The sequence below is a fragment of the Hyposmocoma kahamanoa genome, unplaced genomic scaffold, assembly GCF_003589595.1.
Source record: "Hyposmocoma kahamanoa isolate Upper Pololo Valley unplaced genomic scaffold, ASM358959v1 64, whole genome shotgun sequence".
Classification (NCBI taxonomy): Eukaryota; Metazoa; Arthropoda; class Insecta; order Lepidoptera; family Cosmopterigidae; genus Hyposmocoma; species Hyposmocoma kahamanoa.
Window position 1 is genome coordinate 5,741,233 of NW_020653852.1, and position 22,116 is coordinate 5,763,348.

Below are 22,116 nucleotides of genomic sequence, written 5' to 3' on the forward strand. Positions count from 1 at the left end.
TAATGTTTTTTAGCAACAGAATGATCTTGTATAACTGAAAAGTGTGTTGTGCGGTTTCGTGTGTGAGTACAGTGGTTGCGTTGGGCGGTGGCTTGTGGCGATGGCGGTGGGGCTCTTTGGGGGCGTGTGACGGGCGCGGGCGCGGCTCGCGAGCGCCCAGCGCGGCGCGGGCGGCGGCGCCGGCCCCGCAGGCATGCGGCGGTATGGCGGGCGAGGCTGCGGGCACTTCGCGCGGCCTCCGAGTATACAAGATTGTGGTGCTCGGCGACGGCGGTGTCGGCAAGTCCGCCGTCACACTCCAGTTCGTCAGTCACAGTTTTCTGGACTACCATGACCCCACTATAGGTAACTACCGCACCGTGACTCTTATATGGACTTTATAATCATATTTTGATACTTAAATACATTGTTTTATTTTATAACTTGGTAGTGGGGACAACCGCTACCATGACCCCACTGTAGGTAACTACTGCACAGTGTCTCTTATATGGGCCCTATAGTCATATTTTGACACTCAAATACATTGTAATATTTCGTAACTTAATAGCGGGGACTACCAGTACCATGACACCACTATAGGTAACTACTGCACCATGTCTCTTATGTGGACTCTAAACTCATATTTTGATACTCAAATACATTGTAATATTTCGTATTGTAGTAGTCTGGACAACCACTACCATGACCCCACTATAGGTAACTGCTGCACCTTGTTACTTATACAGATCCTATAGTCATATTTTAAAACTATCCCTATTGACATTTCCATTTTGGTTTTACAAGCTTACAATATAAAATTATGTTTTCAGAGGATTCGTATCAGCAGCAGGCGGTGATAGATGGAGAGCCTGCTCTGTTGGATATTTTAGATACAGCTGGACAGGTGAGAGATTTAGATATTATTAAAGTTGTATTAACATCTTAAAATAATATAAATTCTATGAAATGTTCAATACAGTGTAAAAAGTGTATACATGAAGAGAGAGTTATTGTCATATAACTGTCATATCATACAACATATTATGGACAGCGACAACAGTGTGGTCTCACACTGTTGACATGCATGACATTATATTAAAATGATGTTGTTTCCCATGAAAAATTCCATGGCTTAGAAATATAAACAGAATAGTTCCTTATTATTTTGTAATTTTAATGAGGATAAAATATGAATCAAACATTTATTTTTAACTAAAAGTTTAGATAGATTTCCTGGTTTCTGTTACAAGTTTTCCTTTATTTCTCCATAAGTTATAGATAAATGATATTTCCCATACACCAATAATAATGTGTTATATACATATTGTACACATTCATTTGGTGTGGCCAATAATTTTAACTTTTTAGGGGTTTTGCTTCTCTCTTTCACTGTAAATTGATTGTGAATATTGCTAAAATGAAATAAAATTCAACTGTAGGATATTTTTTTTATTGAATATCATGATGTCTTTACCAACATGATATTATTGTATTTTTTGTGACAATATGCCACTGTTATTATTATAATTGACGAAGAAAGATCAAACTAACGCAAAGATAAATTCTTTTGATTGGACTAAACTTGCGCTAGCATTTATTACGTATTACCTCGTTGTGGCTACCACTCTTATATCACCTGTTGCCTCAGTTCAGTTGCTAAAGGCGGTAGCCACGGTGAGGCAACAGACGCTGGTGTGAGTCCACTTGAAGGATTTTTTATTTGTGTTTGTGTGATGTTTGTATCAATAATATTAAATTGTACAGGATTTTTTATTTATAGCTGGGTAATTTCACCTTTGAGGAGTTTTGTACTCGCCTTAGAGGGCTACAGTGCCTCAGGAGGTGCAAAGGCAGTAGTGTCAGGCTAAATCTGCAGTATGTCTGCTCTTGCTTAGCTTGGGGTTGGACATAAACTTGGTCAAAAATATGGTGTCTTGTGATATCCCGACCAGCATTTGGGATTATGATACTAACCTAATCTAACAGGACCTCTCTACTGTTTGATGCTTTAAAAATTGAACAGGGTTCTCAAGTATTTGAGACTATTGGCTTGTGGCTGTTTATCTTTCCAGAGGCATTGTTAGATTTGTGGAATTGTAATGAAGGGCTCAAAACTATACTCCTAAGTTCTTAAATAGAATAGCATGGCCAGCAGACTTGGTTACAAGTACATGCCTCATGTGTCTGGTGTCAGAGAAAGAGTTCTTTTCAACTGACGTGTCTGCCGGTTAGATTTGGCTCTTTGTTAAGCGGTAAAATTGGAATACATATATGTATATTGCCACTTACAAAACAATTTTGCAAAATTATTTCTTATTTCAATATAGTAACACATTGTAGGTTTGTACAGACGTATATGTACTTTAACTGGCCCTATGGTTAATTTGTTATTAGAAGTTAACATAAATGTTTATATGTTGAATTAAATTACTGTCAATACGGTTTCACAAAAGATTACGAGATATGTTGTTTTTCTTGGTGAAGATGATTTATTCTCGGACTTCATGGATCATGGACTTTAACCTTTCACATGTCTACCAAGGTCAAAAAAACAATTTAAAAAGTCCAATTTATCGCAAAAAACGTTAACTCTGTATATACATAAATACAAAATATGCTACTATGCTACTAGCCCTTTTGTCATTTAGGTAGACAGCGACAACAGCCTTCCATTTGCTACAATCCTGACACATATCTTTCACCTCATAAACACGCTTCTGTGTTTTCATACTTGCTCGTCGGTTTGGGGTACTCTTGACATGGACTTTCTTTAGGACATCCTCAATTTGGTCATAGTTAGTTGCTTTGAGTTCAGCCCTTACCAACTTGCCAATATGTCAATGCATTTTCAGGTGGAGTTCACAGCCATGCGCGAGCAGTACATGCGTTGCGGGGAGGGCTTCGTGCTATGCTACTCAGTGACCGACCGGCGGTCGTTCCGCGCGGCTGCCGAGTACCGCCGGCTGCTAGCGCAGGCGCGGCCCGCAGAACGACTGCCGATCGTACTTGTTGGAAACAAGCTGGATTTGGCACCACGTTTTAGACAAGTGAGTGAATATTTGTACTTAAGGTGATCCACCTCCCAATGGATAGTCCTTAAGTTTTAATCTAGAGTTCATGTGACTTGGTCAGTCTTTTTCCTCTTATCGTATCGATGGTATACACTATAATCCTTGCCATCGTGGTGAAAGGGTTTGCCAATCGGCGTAAAGTACTCGCCAATTGTTGCCCAGGGGTGCGCCAGACGTACTGGGAATGAATGTTACGTCGTTCGGGGACGCTCCTTTCATGCACCCCACTTGGTCAGTAATTGATATAGAATAAAATCAAAAAATAACCTTTATTACTGAACTTATAAGACTTTGTAAGAATCTGGAGCAAACTTTTGCCGTCGGCATCATCATCACCATCGTATACAGCCTGACTTCACCACTGCTGGGTGTAGGCCTCTGAGTTTTTGTGCTACTGCCCACGGTCCCGCGCCCATCTTATCTACTCTCGTTTTCCATCCGACATCCGTCCGAAACAAATTAGTAATATACCAAAATAAAAGACAATGTCAAATATGGAGCTTCATTCGCATTACTTTTAATTTGGTCGCGTAATACTTATTTGTCAGTAATTGTTTCGAACGAGATAAGAACGAGAGTACAGGGCAAGGGGGTCTACTCTCGATCTCCGTCCGACATCTGTCCGAAACAATGTCTGTCAAAATGCTGTCAAATAAGTAATATTCGACAAAATTAAAAGAGAAGTATCCAGTATGAAGCTTCATTCGCATCACGCGTCTTTTCATTTGATCAAGTATTGCTTATTTGGCAGTAATTGTTTCGGACGGATGTCGGACGGAGATCGAGAGTAGACCCCCAGGTTCACGCCGCAATTCTTACGATGTCGTCTGCCCCTCCCGCAGCTGGACGCCCGCCACCGACAAACTGATGAATAATTATTATAATAAAGAAATTAATTTGGTTGAAATTATAATTCGTAACCTTGGCTTAATAAGGCCACATCTGCAAAACTCCAACTTTTCGGATGAGGTTTAAGATCTTACAATCGCAATTAGTCGATAACTTTCTTATGCTTAAATAGGAGAGTTATAAAATCTCACATACATACAACTTGTTTCGCGTAGTTCGTATTACTTTTATGTCTTGCATGTGCTAATAGTACATTATGGCAGAGGCGGGGAAGTAAGTGATTGCTGGACGAGGACGAGCGCCAGTGAGGCCTTGTATTAAAACGAGTCAAGCAATCCCCGTTCCCGCCGAGACATGTATAGAATTTTTCTCAAACAATGTGAGGAAATAATAAAGGACTAAAGAAAAGAAGACGTATAATCATTGACTTACAAATAAATGGACGACGGGTCTAATACAAAAACCACGAAAAAAATGTCCCAAGTCAACCTATTCGAAATTTAAATTGTAATGTCATCGCAGTATCTCGCTGTCAGTCGAACAAATGAAGACTAAAGCGGAGTTTGGCGCTCTGTATACGATTTTAGCGCCTTACAAGTGCGGACACTTTTTAGCGCGGACCCGACGTCCATATAATTGTAAGTCAATGCGTATAATAGAAAAAGTAAAAAAATATTAATTAATATTAAAAGTAATATTTGACATATTAAGAAAATTTTGCTAAAAGGTAGTGTTGTTGTTTTTTAATAGTAGTCTGCTGAACTTTCGATGATGTGTTTGAATGTGTATTATTACTGTAGTTTCGTTATCGCTTTTCTCACTAGCATCCATTTTCGCAACCAAAATACGTAAAAGACGAAAAAACAAAAGAATGTTACCGCCATTTCGTTTTTCGAAAGTAATGCTAACATTTCCGTTGAGAAAAAACTATTTTCACGTATGATCACATGTGACTTTATTATGCAAGGGTACGAATTGTTAATTCACCTATGTTCTCTAAGAGATTCATCATTTAATTCTTTGATATAAATAATAAATGTACATTATACGACAGGTCAGTACAGAGGAGGGGAAAGCATTGGCTACCCAGTTCGGCTGCCCGTTTTTCGAGACGTCCGCGGCGCTGAGGCATTTCGTTGACGATGCTTTTCATGCCCTCGTCAGGGAAATCAGGAGGCTTGAACGACAACGACAGGTGATTTGTTTGTCTTTGATATCCATAGTTTTATGCCATATCTGTCTAGGGAATCTAGTTAACACTCAGAGGAGGAAACCTTTCAGCTGGCTATAATGTATCTGCAAAAGGATGTCGAATTCTTAGGTTTTCGAAATTGTTACACATTGGAAATGATACTATCTTTTTGGACCTAAATCCTGTTTATGTTTTTTTAAACAAACCAACGTTTTACAGGTCTCAAAAAAAAATAAACATGAAATTTTTTAAAACAAACTATTAAGTGCCCACGTTGCCGAACAGTTACCATGCTGGTTTGTCACGCAGAGGTACCTGGTTCGATTCCCGATTCTTTCTCTCGTGAGTTTGGGTGTAATTGGTGGATGTCTATGTATGTGTCCATGTCACCCGCGATACAGGGTTTTCCTAGTGCGGGACTGTGAGTGTATGCGTTATTGTTATCTAGACAATATAGTTTAAATTCCATTATTTAAATATATTATATATAATATATATATATTATATAATATATTATATATATATTTAAATAAATATATTTATATATATTATTAAATGTATGTTGGCTTGTAACAAGTCTTTTTCTCGCATCAATGTTTTGACACAAATTCGTTTTCTAATAGTCCTCAATAATGGGCACGGGGATCTCGACAAGTGGCGGGCGGAGGCGCTGGCGGCGCTTACGAAGCATATTCGCCCTCGTCTTCCGCCGCAGAAGACGGAACTTACCTTCGCCTTGACTCCGCGGTGTAAGTTTGCTTTTCCATCATCTGAAAGGTCAAAGATCAAATTTCGATGACAGAGCAAGGAGAAACGTCAGTGATCGATGCACAAAGTCGACTTTCTGGATTACATAGTCCGCCTGATTACGTTAAAGCGATGCATATGAAAAAATAAAAAAGTCTGGTGTATGCTACTATACTAGTTGCTGGTCTTTACGTATCGAATATAAGACCGTGAACATCATTTGTTTCGACAGCCAACAAAGTCGATGACTTTATAGAATAGCGGCCTATCTAAAAAAGTAACAAAAAAGCCGACGAATCGTGTACCGGCCTAATGTTGTCACGTGATTAATTTAATCAATATAATGCTGTGTGTAATAAAGTAAAAAAAAGAACCATTTTGGTTTAGGCCTCTATTCTTGTAAAGCAAAAAGAAAGTGGATTATTATGATCGATGTGAAATTACGACTTTTCGAAGCAACTAACGTTGGAAGGAGACACCCATCGACGGTGACAATTCTATAAAACTAAAACTACGTTTAAGATAAAAAGGAACGCGAAATGTTCTTTGATGTTATAAAATTAGTTTTAGTTAAACGCACAAAAGAATTGGCGCCAATAAGTGTATTCTATAAAATAATCCAATAAGTGTTCCTAAGATTAGAATACCTTTATATGTAGATTGTACTTCCTCTACCTCATTGCTTAGTGAAACTAAAACTCATATTAGACTATAGGGTATTTGACATGGAAAATTAAATGCTTTTCATTTACAGTTAGAAATGGATATAAGTTGAAATTCGAACAGAATTAAAATAAAATATTAAGGCGATAAGAAATCAGTAATAGTAGCATGAGCAGAAATATACAAAACTCGCGCGTATGAAGAAACGTTTTTCTTCTGTATTGACTATAGCGCTACTTAAATCGTAAGATGGCAGAAAGATAAGCTATACCGTAGTCAAAGGTTTGTTATGGATCGATGAAAGAATTGTCATGGCTCCAAGGTTTTTAAATTTTCATTGCAGTCAAACCGGTATAAGTCCAAAGAGTTACAACACTAGCTCCGCCTCTGTTCTGCCGTTTGTTTTTTGAAAAATGGAATATAGGATTGATGATGATGAAATTGTCTTCATTTGACATTTGCGTGCGTGAGGAATTTACTCTTGCAATGCTCATGTTCGCAAGCTTAGTAGCTACTCTAACTAACCCACCCAATCAAATCCCGTAATTTTTCATTCAAATCCTGTACCTTTTCCACTATCTGTAATTCTGGTTTCCCAACTTTTTCATTGGCTAAATTCGAAGGCAAAGCATTAATAATAATAAAAAAAGTCTTGAGATAGCTCTTTGTGACGTCATTTCCGAGACAAAATTGACAGTTCAGAGAATATAACTCTTATAGGATGGAAAAAAATAAAAGAAAGGAGCTGCTCTGACTACGGAATGAACGTGCACACCTAAACAAAAATTGAACGAACAAATGGCGGATTTCTTTAGTGTCGTACCATAATGTAGCGATAAGTGATAACTGATTTAAGTGAATCTTTAATACTTCGCATTTAATTTTGGAAATAAACGAAAGTAATAATATTTATTATCAATAATAATATTATTATCATACGTTTATTTGCTTAAAACATAGTATAACAGGAGATGTAACAAGAGACAGTGTTAGTATAAACATGTTTCGCATATATTAAATAGCATGCAAATGTCTGATTATACAATGTCAATTGACTACTATTGGCCGAGCGCCTAAATGTTGGTATTGGTTTTCACTCGGCAACGTTAGACCAACATGGTCATTGCTGGCTTTATAAAATAAGAATTTTTAGTAATTACAGTTCGGAATCGAGTGGATAAACTTGTTTTCAGGAACTGAGAATGCCTAGTAAATGAATCTTGTTTAATCTAAATTAAATATAAAATTATTTACCAGGAAACCTAATGATGGAATTGCATTATCATGTAATCTAGTTCAAAGTTATATTAAAATTTGACTCTTCAAAATGAAGCGAATAAATGAAGATGGTCTTTGATTCAATGTTTATATTCGGCACTATTATACGGCGATATGATTTCAAACCATTCTTTTTCTTTTTTGATTTGTAGGTAAACTTGAAATAGTAAAAATAATAATAATAATAATAATAATAAAAACCTCGTAGTGAATTATTTTAATAATAGGACATCGAAATATGTACGCTTCCAAGAACAACACTATCTCAAAATAATTGTTAACAACAATCATCAAAATATACAAACAAACAGGCAATCTGAAGAAACCAAAGCAAAATTTGGTAAGATTTATGAATAAACTACTTAAATATGTCTAATTACATGAGATATTTGGGTTTTTGTGTGATTTATGGACAGAAAAATAACACGTGCCTGTACAATGTTACATTCGGTCGATCTTCGCATTTTCAAATGCCACATCCCGTAATGCTGCAGCGACTAATTTTTATTAATACTTAATTGTACTCCTGTCAATATTTTTGTCCATTTTATTACAATACGCGAATAAATGCGAATAATTCAATAAATTACTTGGAAAAACATTTGTTTTGACATTTGATGATGAAGGGAAGTCCCTTTGACAACCGTATCATGTACCTCATGTACTGCGAAATGGACACGGCGGGCATTTAAGATGACGTTACGTATTTTCGATTCCCGTGTTTGACACAGACCAATGTAATGCTATCTCTTTTGGCTTAAGACGGCACGCAGTAGTTAAACAAAGACAATAACATGTTTATGTTTTCAACGTCGAAATGCATCATATACATATAACGTCTGAATTATGTATGTCAACATAACATGTCCTTTAGTTTCCATAGTCTAAGATATAACTTTCTAACTTTGTCTTCGGGCTTATGCTAAGATTGCTGGTTTTAGAAAGAAACGGCAATACTTATTTGTGACGCTACAATCATTGTTTATCTAAAAAGGGACGGCGCATCTACCAACCGTTGGCTATAACCATTTGTATCGCTGATGTTAGTTGAGATACCGAGAAATGTACTCCAGATCGATTTTCAACAAGTCCATGTTCGTTGATTGAAGCAGTGAAAATTGTTTGAGTCAAATACCCTATTCTACTGTGCCTCAAAATATGAAATATAATTGAAATTATATATCGTCATATCATATGATTGACGCCGAGGGCTTTATTGCATACTCTGTCCCAATCAAATTATAACTGAATGAGGTCGACAAATCGATACATTACTATATATATACCGGCAAGTAATGCGTAGCAATACGGCGACCTAGTGCCAGAGCCTGCAATTCTAATATTTATGCTGTTGTCCCTACACACATAAAGATTGTCTGTGAGTGTAGTCATTATCAAGGAAAGCTTATGCGTGAGTGTGACGTCTTACTATATAATGTATGACGTAATTTCACACCATTCATGCATAATGTGAAGAGCTTTCAATGAGGGCACTATCATAGTACCTTGCCAAGGGCCTTTTTTCTATATTATATTGTTACGCCATTGTGAACTACAGTAAAACAAAATAATTTTGTTCCTAAAGCAATTTTAAAAGACGATTTTTTAATAAATAGCATTTATAACTTGCCTTCTCTAGTGTTCTACACTTTTAGCCTACCTCTGAAACTTTCTATGTAAAACCCCTTTTTATATTATAATATAAATAACTATTTATAGGCCTATTCGTCTTCGTGAAAAGTACCTAATTAAGATATTAATAGAGTATATCTATAATAGGTTATTTTATGTACTTAAAGTTTGAATAACTCGCGTAGTGATTTGTATAACGGTATGTGACAATTTTCTGTGTTAAGAGCGAATTTGATTGAGATTGAATGATATCGGCGACTTCGTGACAAGTTAACAGAGAATGTTAATTTTTTCCTTTCGCATTATGCGAATCCAGACTATTATAAATACGTTACATTCAATCTCGTGCAGGTTCGAATCCTGTCAGGTCGAAATTATTTTTCTGTTTGTTTGATCTTTGAATTAATAAATAAATATATAGTCATAGTAGTTCGTAGGACGTAGTTGATGACCTTGGTGGGTTAAAGGTTTACATTGTGGGTGCTGGATGTGGAGTAGTTTGTTGTGTGGAGTAGGACCAATTTGTGAAATTGACTTTTCTAAATTGTCCAGGACCTAGTCGCGTTCTCCGTCCGACATCCGTCCGAAACAATAACTGTGAAATAAGTAATTCACGACCAAATCGAATAGACAATGTCAAGTATGACGCTTCATTCGCATCATTGCACCTTTCAACTTGGTCGGGCATTACTTATTTGACAGCATTGACTTACAATTATATGGACGTCGGGTCCGCGCTAAAAAGTGTCCGCACTTGTAAGGCGCTAAAATCGTATACAGAGCGCTACCTCCGCTTTAGTCTTCATTTGTTCTACTGACAGCGCGATACTGCGATGACATTACAATTTAAATTTCGGATAGGTTGACTTGGGACATTTTTTTCGTGGTTTTTGTATTAGACCCGTCGTCCATTTATTTGTAAGTCAATGTTTGACAGTAATTGTTTTGGAAGGATGTCGGACGGAAAATAAGAGTAGACAGACCCCCTGGTTTGGGTGTTCCGGGAAGTGCCTAAATCCTATGGCCTAAATCCTTTGTTTAGAGAAGACCCGTGCTCATCAGTGAAACGTATTATGGGTTGAATATAATGATGATGAATTAATTTTCTTTTATTAGACAACGTCACATGCGTTGCTCTGTTTCCAAAGTAAGTAACAAAAGCACTTGTGTTATGGAAATCGGAAACAATACAAACATTGGACCCGAGACAATATAGAAAAGTTACCTTTTTTTCTGACATGATGACCTTGAGGGCCCTACATTTCATGTGCTCTGAATGAGGATGTCCCAGGTTCGATTCCCGGTAAAAACTAAAAGAGATGATTTTTTTTAATTAGTTCTGGTCGGATGTTCTGGGAAGTGCCCCAGACTGAATTCCGTTGCTCTGGTGCTCAAAGTACAGGGAATTCCCTGGTTTGAGACGAGGCAATTGGTGTAGTTGCCTGGCATACATAATCATATTATAAAGTAAAACATCATGGTATTCAATAAAATCAATATTCTCTGTTAAATTGTCATCAAAACTTTGGTATCAGAGAAACAAAGCTTTTATTAATAAAGATTTTTAAAACTTAAATAGTAGCTGTAGTCATATATCAGTCCACCGAACATAGTGCCCTAACCTCGTCGTAGCAATAATATATTGTTAAAAAAAATTGTTTAATATATTTTCACATGAAAGTGTATGTGTATATTGTTGGTTTTTAGATATATTTTAACCATTGTTATTGGTTTTGTGTATGTATTATTCTATTAGTGTAGGGAGACTGTGAATGCAGATGTAAAATATACCATAATGCGTTTTTTTAAGGGATACCCCTGCCCTTGAGAACGAGAACAAAATGTTTTGACCACTCGATGGAATCATTTTTATTTAAAAGTCCAGGCTTCGGAGTTCGGGTTTCACGGAGGAATATATTATTACCGAGGAATTCTTTAATCGAGTCTAATATTTACCTTATGCCTAAAGGATCAGGGTGAATTTTTAATTGAATAGTTATTATAGGTGTTTTCAAGAATAATGTAATAATACATATAATAGTAATAACGTTTGATTTGGCTGCGGCAAAGAAGGTTCTAACATCTCTCACTAGATGTCACTAGGGGTTCAGAATGCAACGTGTAAGTCACTCGACCATGGAGGTCGTCTGTATAGAATGGCACTGTGGAATCCTTAACTGATTATTTATGAAAATTGATAATTATATCGTTATTATTAACGACATGATGAGAACATTCTAATGAATAGAGTAAGAACGCAATCGTCAAATACCGCCGAAGCTTGGACTCCTTGAAAACTTTTTGATACTTGTATTCGTGAAAATAATGGTATACGCAACTTAAAACACCTTCAAAGAATCGTGATTATTTATACATCTTGTATTTATTGTTTAAACAATTGAATTGACATCCCCATAGTATATAGTGATAGCGTACAAATTTTAATGCCATATAGGAGATAAATTTAGACAAATTTAAGGTTAATAGAAGATATTTTCTTCTATGGAATCGAATATGCAACAATAATTTTACAGACCCTATTTGAGGTCAGTCGTATGTTATAAATATTGTGTTCTTTACGTAATCACAAAATAAATTTGTTTTATTAGGTTGGGTAAGTACGCAAGCGAATGGCGGTTGACAAGATAGCTTCAATATAGGGTCGGTTGTGGTGGAAGATTATGATAAGATCCTTAAAGCAACGGCATGGCTCCCACATTTGCACGTCTTTTAAAATTTGAGATATGTTTATGAATGGGAAACTTTTATAATATACAACTGACCTTATAACCGTTAACGCTTATTAGCAAGTCTTCCGGCGTGCCCCAAAAGCAATAATAATCATAGAAATATACAATGGATGTTTTATTAGATATAAAATCTAGATTTAGTACGTATTTATAGTTCTAGGGTATTATTGAATTGACTTGGTGTATCTTTGCAGACATTATTAGCGAAATTAAGGGTGTCACCACAGTTTTTAAAGTAGAATCGGCTCGAGCCGGTCACAAAAATCTTTGTCCAAGCAATAAGAGCGAAAACGACATTTCGTCGACACGAAACGCACAGCGTCTTTTTTGGTCTTTCGTAACGTAACACCTTTTTCTGGTCAGCTTAATGCGATTCGGTGATGATAAATGTGGTATGTCCCTTATTGTAAAGACGCAAAAAACACGTTGGTAGTTGCATTACTTAGGCCCGTATTAATAAACAGCACTTAAGACGAACTTTTATCGTGGTTACGTAGGCTTTGAAGTGTGTGAGATGTGGAGAAAGTAATTATACGATATTTAAACATTTGCCTTTGAGAAATAAAATATCCTCTCAGTCCGTTTACATATTTATCAACTGAGGAGATAAAATTTCATGAATGTATAGTCTGTCTTTTTTGAAAATAGATTAAAATGACATTTAATTGCGCAAAAGTGTTGCCCGCTTACAAGCAACTAGTGTTTGCAGTTGATAAACTTGGTACTTGGTGTAACGGGCTAGTGTCCGCAACTCGACGTCAAGGCGCCTATTTTGCGTGTGGAGTTGATAAATATTCTATCGACTGAATGTTGGTTACGCGTGCAATAAGTAGCCGAATTTGTTTCATGTCAATAATCAAGGTACAAGCACAGGTTCATATAAATTGTCAATTTTTATAGTTTTATACATACATACGCTGCATTTAGAATTACATATGTCTATTAAAAATACAAAGAGAAGACATATTTTAAAGTTTTTAATTTTATCAGCAAATTTTTGTTAAAATGTATATGAATAAAAATCATAAAATGTAATACTGGCATACTAGGCCAGCTGTCAAAATAATAATAAAGAAAGCAATAACGCAATTAGTAATCATTAGAACGTCGTAACATTCACAATTCAAACATTTTTGTCAAAATTTTACCTTCTTTCACAATTTATCGAAAAAACTGTCGACAAGAACTACATGTCTATTTAAATTTTTATGAAAACTGGCAACCCTGCAAATGTCATTTTACTCCGCTTTCAAAAAAACAGACTATAGTGAAAACGTACATATTACGGAACTTTGTGATCTTTTTATCGAGTGAAGATTAGTTAATCGTGTTTCAGGCTTCATGGTTCACTACCGGTACCTTCTGTTTACATAATCAATTAAAAATGAAGTTGAATTCGTATTTTTTAATGTCGAAAAACCGATTTTCCTTGTGGTCGAAATACGTTAAATGAAGTTTTCTTTGAACGTTACACATAGGAAATGAAACTATTTCTTCCGATTTTAATCGTGTATATTTGTTTTTCAAACAATAAAAGTTTAGGGCCCTTTATGGGTCCCATTGCTTGGGTGGTTGGTTGAATGACAATTATTCTCTTCGTTTCCGAAAAAATAGTTTTATTTTCTAAATTAGTTCTGGTCCAGGGAGTTGTGGGTAATGCTCTAATTAGTGTGGTTGTCTGGCACTTTATTATTATTACATTAAGATTTAATATCGTTCCTACATTTATTAACACAGGCCTTAGAATTTGACTATTATAGTTCCATATAATTTATACCAGCAATAATAAATATTAATAATAATAAAATGATAAATATGCACGCAAAAGTTCGTTCTTATCGGTTATGAATTACTTTTTTAACTATGTACAATCGTTTGGTGCAAGAATAAAACCCCTTTAAAATCCTACTATAAGATACTTTCGCACGCTAATCAACACATTTCAAGTCAATTCACAGGTACTCGCCACATTGAAATAAAAAATCAACTACGTGCATAGTGGAATCTCAAATCTCTTTTGAAGAAAATGAAAGAGAATTGATAAATGAGATTCTGGTTTGTATTCATATTTCCTATAGAGGGACTTTGTAGCAATTCCAGAGGACGTCACAGCAATAATTCTTTTCCATAGCCAAAGTATTTTTTTAATGTGGTTTATTTTTTATTGATTCGATGTTTTATTGCTATATTTGTAAAAGAGAGACAGCTTATTTGAAAAATGATAGTGTGCAATAGTTTTTTTTAAATTGTCTATTTCTAATCACTGTAAAAGTTTTCAAGGAAATATTGAAATTGGAAGAATTTGAAAAAATCCGAGAACTGAGGAAATAATTCAATTCTTTATTGTTATTTTTAACGCCTGTTGTTTTAATCATTATCATATTTAAATTGTTCTTTTATGCGTATTTAACGTGACAATTTTTATTAGACGAGTATTCCAGTATACTCGAATACTCAAATAATAAAAAAATGCCTCTGAAATTAGTTAGTAAACCATAACCAGAGAATGACCAATTTATGGTTCATCTACTTCATATCTTATTGTTTTTAATATCTATTTATCTCCATCATTATCATTTTTCAATGGGCTGTCTCTCCCAACCTAAAAGTACAAGTAAGTAAATAAGTGAGATCTATCGAGCTCTTCATCTGTATGACAGAGACAGCAATAAATATAGAGAGTATATAACGTATTACATAAGTCGGTGTATGTAAACTTCCCGTAGAATAGTAACGTGGTTAATATATATAGGTCGGATACGCACAAATTTTAGTGTAGTTGTTTATTGTGAACGTGTTTGTATGTGTACGCGCTGTGGACGAATGATGGACCATAGAGCGTAAGCAGTAAACTTGTGCCATAAATAAAAGGTTACTGGTTTCTGTGTCTTAATTTTACTGGATACATCGTCATTTTAACAAAGATGCTTTCAATTATTCACTATATAAGGTTCATTGTTAATTTGGAGAGATGATAGTGATACAAAAGTAGACCATACTTGCCTTAAGTTTCAGTTTAAAATATAAAAACCATAAATGTTAAAATTAAATACAAAGGTGCCACTGGGTCAGCGTTTTACATTTTGGACGCTAGATGAGGTGCTGGGTTCTATTCCCGGGGCGTCTAAAATGGGAAAGTAATGTTCTGAGGCCTTAATCTCGAAGCACGAAATCCATATTTACGGTCGTTTACCCACTAAGGATGACCTGCTGACTTGAGTTTCGATCAGGGTTAGAACTAAGAATAAGTACGACAATACGACTTAACAGACATAATTGTCACGGTTTGAAGAATGTAACCTATATCTACGTCATCATGTGTATCCAGATTATTTTTGGTTCAATTCCCACCGTCAACTTGGAGAATAGATGACTTAGGCAAGCCATTACAGGTTTGTAATATGGCTTGACTAACCAATTACCCTTGGCCATTAATAAAATTACATGGTTCTTCTTTCGTTCACTGTGCATAATGAAAAAAAAAAATAGCTCATCTATGCAGATAAACAAATAAACGAAACAACCGGCGACAAACTACCAAAGTCTAATTATTTTTAAATGCTTTATCCAAAATTAAGACTTATTTTGCACTTAAAGAATACAAATTACGACAGATCAGTTTGACAGGTTCGGTATTTGAGTATCTGCGTAATGTGGTCTGTATACCAAACGGGTGTCAAACTAGAGTATACAACAAATATTGATAAGCATCAGAGCTTCACGGCGGCGTATAACGCCAACTGTGCTCCCACGAGAGCATACTGTATACTCAATTAAAAAAATTGCTGATCATCTACATTTTTTTCATAAAATCAAAACCTAAGAAACAAACACTGATAAAATAAACCGACTAAACTTCCTATTTATTTAGGGTTATGAAGTTATGAAAATCTCTAGTTGATCAGCTGCTTTCTTATTTGACTGTACCTTAAAACTATGTATCATTTGTATTTAATTAACAACTTAATTGTCATTGTAATGTGAACGAAAGTTTGGATGCATAATTCTTAATTAATTATATTGTTCGATAGTTTGCGAAGTCGAACTCACTATGGACTGGCATGACGGACAAGTGAATCATTTTATGAAAACGTAGCGGAAGTTTCGACTCATACCATCAATGTGCGTGCCGCTGCTAGAAATAAATTACCTTTAAAGGGAACGTTCACGATTGCACTAATTTTACTAACATTTCAAAATAAGAATAAACGTGTTTAAATATATTAATAGGCACACGTATTTATTATCCCGACATTTCAACGTGTCAGCCCGTGATCACGGCCAGCGTACCCTGGCCGAAATATTTACGAAAATAATAGATTCATTACTATAAATAATACCAGGAGCGTATATGTTTCACTGATTGTGCCTGATTGATTTGACACTGATTTTTTTGAAAACGCTGTCATGATTACATTTTTTTGAATACAACACAAGGACACTTATTTTTGAAATATAACATAAAATATAAAACAAGGGACTGGGAAGGCTTACAACTTTGCTGATAGTATTTTAGTGCATAACAGTGTGACGGGGACTCGGATTGAAATTATTTGTTTTGTACAACAGTTGTACATATTAATTTGCAAGCCAGTTATTTTTTTTTTGGTCCACGTTTCAACTGAATTTTTAAGAAAGTTATAAATCCACTTCTCGTTCACTTTACATTGGATATATAAGGTCCTAATTTATTAGTTGACGTTCTTTACTACCTAAGGGTACATGAAACCTAACATTTACTATGTGGTCATCCTGAAATCGCATAATATTCAGTTACCTGTTGATACTGCTCACTGCAGTAAATTTTCGTACTTCGTTCTATGTTATCTTAATTTTTTTTTATATAGTGACCTTGGATTCAAGTCTTTCAGTCGAAATATTAGCGAAATAGAAAGTAATATATAAAAGTTATAACATGGAAAGTGATATATAATAAGAATAATATTAATTATCTTTTTCCTATAGTATATATATATTTATATGCTGTTTATATACATAAGAATAAATAAACTGCATGCGATAATAAACCTTGAACGCGGCGGTAAACATTTAGCGAGTTACTGTTCTGTGTTGCTATTGTAAGTTTTAGTGCGCAATTAAGAAAATTTAATTAATTGATTCTCCTGTTTAAAAAGTTGTTTATGTTGTGCCATTTCAGAGGATGTTTGAATAGATGTCAGCTAATAAATTAAGTCATTATATAAAAATAGTCAAGTATTGAAATGATAGATCAATATGGAAATAAAATTATATTTCAGTTATACTTAGAGAATTTTACTGTTCCGTACTTGTAGGTAAGTGTAACTTTTCATAGGTTCTAACTCTAGTCATTTATTTTGTATAGCTAAATGTTCGTAATTATTGTCTTGTGCCCATTTGAATAGGGGTCGAAACATTGCGAGATGAACCCTCCTGGTTCGTTGAATTAATGAAATAATATTATCTTTTAATAAGATTTATTTTTTTACTATACTTAACATTATAGTTAACATTCTTATGTGTCATAAAAATAAGGTTAGTTTTTATCAAATTCGCAGATGTTTTTTTTTTCGTTCTTTTGCCTGGACAAGTAGATGGAGAAATGTGTAATATTTTCTTGTGATTATCACAAAAATACAACGTTCAACGATATAAATAGTTTCCTAATCAAATTGGCACAATAACGTTACATTGTATGTAGTATAGTGTTTTGGAACCAATCCTCGTTGTTTCATAGATCAGTTATATGTTCAACCGTAGTAGGCAAAGGTAGAATTATTTATAGTTATTTATATTTATTCGTTTACTGACTTCTGATTCTTGCGATGGATATGATTCTTTTTATTTATTTTACTGGTAAAATAGTATTGGACAGAATACCGACCCTTGGTGAGCTCTCTCAATATTAATATAAAAACATGGAAGCTATTGATGTGGAAATATTTTGTTTATTTTTAACTTAACAACTTATGTCCCACTGCAGCAACACATTATATGTAAACCTAAGCTTGACCCTCCTGGTAGTTTGGGGAACGCGGCCTAACTTACTACACCAGAATATAATACACGCTATTCATAGTTTTATTACAACTCTTATTATTAATATATTTTTTTATTGCACCAAATAAATACAACAGAAATATTAATTTAACAGAAGGTGAGCAAAGGTAGATTTATCTCTAAAAGAGACCACTGTCAGTCAACCCAGGGCAGTGAGAGCTAAAGTTAAAAGCGGGCAACAACTTGCAAGAGATAATGAGAGAGAAATATATAAAAATAATAAAGTACATAAATTTAAAAACAAAATACCGTTACTTCCATAAGTACTATAATCAACATAAGTGATCGACGATTATTTATAAAGGTATTATTTTTCATTATAAAAATAACGAGACCATAAACTTAGATAGAAAACTTAATAAACTAAGTCAAACTTTCATCCAAATATGATATCATAGGTAGCTTTAATCCCGCATACCATCAGGAGGTCGAACCTTACGCGATTTATCTATAGCATTCTTAAGGTCGTATTCCAGAACTCTACTCAATGCTCAAGTCATTGGATTTGGAAGGATTGCAATTGAAACACAAGCACTGGAAATACGACCCTAATGGCAAGGACTTGAGTACGATTTCGAGTGCTTTAAACCATACTCAAATCCTGACTTGAGCATTGAGTAGAGTTCTAGAATACGACCCTTAGTATCGCACGCGACGGATACAATTTTCCATCAGGTAGACTGTCTGACCATTTACCGGTTTCAAAAACATAAAAAAATTTAAAATGTACAGTTTAAAATTTGTTATGGCATAGTTATGCTCCTTGATGAACTCCTGTAGTGTGACTTTATTTTAGTCCTGTTGCGATAATCAGAAGTCTGAATCAGTTGTATGCAGTTTAAACAAATTGTTTATATAATATAGTGGCCTAAGATAATGTGTCACGTGAAGTATTTTTAAATAATTTCAAAAATACATGTTAATTTTTATTTATTTATTATTAATTTTATTTACCTTTATGTCCCACCGTACGAAGAGATATTCCCTTGCTTGGAAAAATAATATGTACCTATTGCAGTAAGCTAAACTGTTTAAAGCAGAATGCTCGGTTTCAACGTGATACAAGTATTTTCGAGCAACTATATCGATTCAAAGTTGAAAGGGCTTAGAAACTAAACTTTGGAAGAGTGAAAAACGAAAACCTTTTAAATATTTAGTTTCATGTTTTTTAGAAAAGTTACTTTTAGCTCATAACAAAATTTTTAATACGCATGAAAATTTAATTCAACTACATAAATAACTAATTTTTGATAAAAATTGTTTTTACGCTCTCTCTTTTCCGAAATTTTAGTCTATTTTTCACCTACAATTGCGATGCGGTTGTGTTATAAATGGATTCTCGTATGCCGTTTTTAGAGTCGGGTGTAAGCCGCATTATCTCCATAAGCGGAGTGAAGAAAGCTTTTTGTTTTAACAACCAATGGTATCTTGTTACTTTTTTTAAGCGACGGCGTCTAGATGATACTAAGACGACATGCTAGTGGTTGTATAAAAATAGTTTGTTTCTGCTCTAGTAGAAAAAAATACAACAACAAATTGGGATTAAGCAATTTAAGTCAAAATAAAAAGAAACTATTTTTTCCGATCAAATATCGCGTAGAGTAGTCTGGTCTAAGAAGACGCATGTAAGGTATGAGATGGTGTACTCTTAAAATGAACACAAAAAGTGTTAGAAAATCAACAATTGCTTTATTTAGTGGTTTACTAATTTGACTCTTAGATAGTGATGAGGAAAGTAATTATAATAGATAATGTGGTTGATCCAGTTCTTAGGTTTTCGCGATTGTTACACATAGGAAATAAAACTATATTCCGGATTTAAATCGCGTATATTTGTTTTTTCAAACAAACCGACGTTTCGGGCCCTTTGGTGAGCGATCGCAATCCTGTAAGCCATGCCACTAAAGTGCATCACATGCAAATACATAATACGAGTACCTAACTCTAAAAGTATTGTGTATCAAGTTCTTAGGTTTTCGCGATTGTTACACATAGGAAATGAAACTGTTTTTCCAGATTTAAATCGTGACATCAAGTCAACCGTGACCATGGGACCTGTAAAGGGGTGTGTGGTTGTAATCAATAAAATAGTGCAAAATGGGATTTGCGTACTCTTACACTGTAGTATGGGTAAGAGTACGCATGTTCATCGGTAAAAGTACGTAACCCCTTTGTTGATAGGATGTCGTTTATCGGTCGCACAAATCACACACAAATGCTCCAATCTCTCGTATCCAGAATAAGCTTCACGACAACACAGATGGAATTAAAGCATTCAATCCAATCTTCACGTATATACATATATATACATATATACATATAGGCTCTTATTATAGCTCTTGGCACTCTGGTTACCTACATACATACCTTTCTGGCAATAAGATTTTTTGTTTCGTTTTTGGTCTTACTTTTTGTAATAATTGACTAATTGTATAAAAAAAGTAGTGTAAGAGTTTGCGCGGACTCTTGCAACATGAGCTGCGTACTCTTGCACCCATTTCAGAAAATAACGCTACTAACCCCATATGTTGCAAGTGATCAGAATCGTCTGCAAGGTCTGAAAAGTTTTTGGGCGATTTGGTACAAAGTAAATTTTTAAAACGTGAGTTTAATTTTAGTCTAAGACTATACAAAAATATGTTCAGTCTTACGTAGTGTTTTGTTTTCCAATAGTTTTTTTTATATTTTATGATTTTTCCACACAACAATCTCCACTTCCTAGCACTACAAAATGACACTGAAGTTCGTTGCGTATTGTAAACAACTTGGCGGCAATCTAAATTGCGTATTATTATCGGATGCGTCTCGTTAGACCAGCCTACCCTATATTTGCTTTTCAAACAAACAACATTTCAGAGTCTACCGTTCCCATGGTCACGCATGACTCATTAAGGACATCTTTTTTATTTCAATTACAGTTTTTTCAGTGTACGTAAAAAAACCATTACAGGCCATCACATCAGTGAACAAAGGAGAAGAACTATATTTCCTTTAGTAAGTGGATAAGTTTCGCTCACATAACTGTGCCTTTATCTACAGATCAGCGAGAGCCTGACTCAAATGAGACTTACATATCGTCACTCGCTTCATTAACTGCCGTAACTGACGTTCTTGTCGTAACGGAGTAAAATGTACGACATTTCTCGGCTTTCAAAAGCGAACGTTCTATATGAATCGTCGTACCTGTCTTTTTGTAACGTCTCAACCTTATTTATATAATAACAGTTACGTCGAATGATTGACACCTATTAACACAATTTTTTTTTAGAATAGGAAGTCAAAGGTCAATAAATTTATATTAATTAATAGACGGGTGCTATTTTGTGGAAATCCATTTTAATAAAAATGGAAGTAAATTAAAGACTACACTCGGCCGTAGATTCTTCTGAGGATACTTCGTTGAGAAATAAACTTTGTTAAATGCAGGACATACATATTGATATTTTTATACCAGTCTCGCGGTAGAAGTATAGAAATGAAATGCTGAACAAATCCAAATTTATACTTTTGTCAGAGAACAAAAAGTAACGAGAATGGACACTTTCTTCCCCTCTTTATCCACAGTCAATGCTCTAAGATACTTGACCCTCTAGCCGACATTTTGGTTTTGAAACCTTTTTAGGCTCAATGTACACTGACGCAGCGCGTCGCTTCCTGTTTTTCACCTACAACGCTCCCATTAGCGCGCCCGGATCACAGCGTGGTCGGCGTCTGACGCGTCATTGCGCGCAAGTAACACACGGCGACGCGCGAAACCGCTCGACTGTAACCAAGGGTCGACGCGCGAAGGATTATTATTTATTCAACAGAAAAGTATGTATAACGGATTTCCAGTGTTGGTTAAAATTTGTGTTTATGAAATGTAATTAAAATCAAATTGGCTTGAAAAGTATCTTAAAACGTCGTTCACAAACGA

General features: G+C 35.0%; 1 protein-coding gene across 2 annotated transcripts; it reads left to right on the top strand.

Moving 5' to 3' along the window:
- Positions 1-159: 159 nt before the first annotated feature.
- LOC113230926 (GTP-binding protein Rit2) lies at positions 160-21,870 on the top strand. Of its 2 annotated transcripts, none has more exons than XM_026465036.1 (6): positions 160-345; positions 810-883; positions 2,832-3,026; positions 4,954-5,094; positions 5,715-5,840; positions 21,823-21,870. In XM_026465036.1, the coding sequence occupies exons 1-5, from the start codon at positions 204-206 to the stop codon at positions 5,829-5,831; spliced, it is 669 nt and encodes a 222-aa protein (XP_026320821.1). In that variant the 5' UTR covers positions 160-203; the 3' UTR covers positions 5,832-5,840; positions 21,823-21,870. The 2 variants fall into 2 exon arrangements, with proteins under 2 accessions (XP_026320821.1, XP_026320820.1); XM_026465035.1 differs by lacking the exon at positions 21,823-21,870 and adding an exon at positions 12,021-14,634.
- Positions 21,871-22,116: the final 246 nt, after the last annotated feature.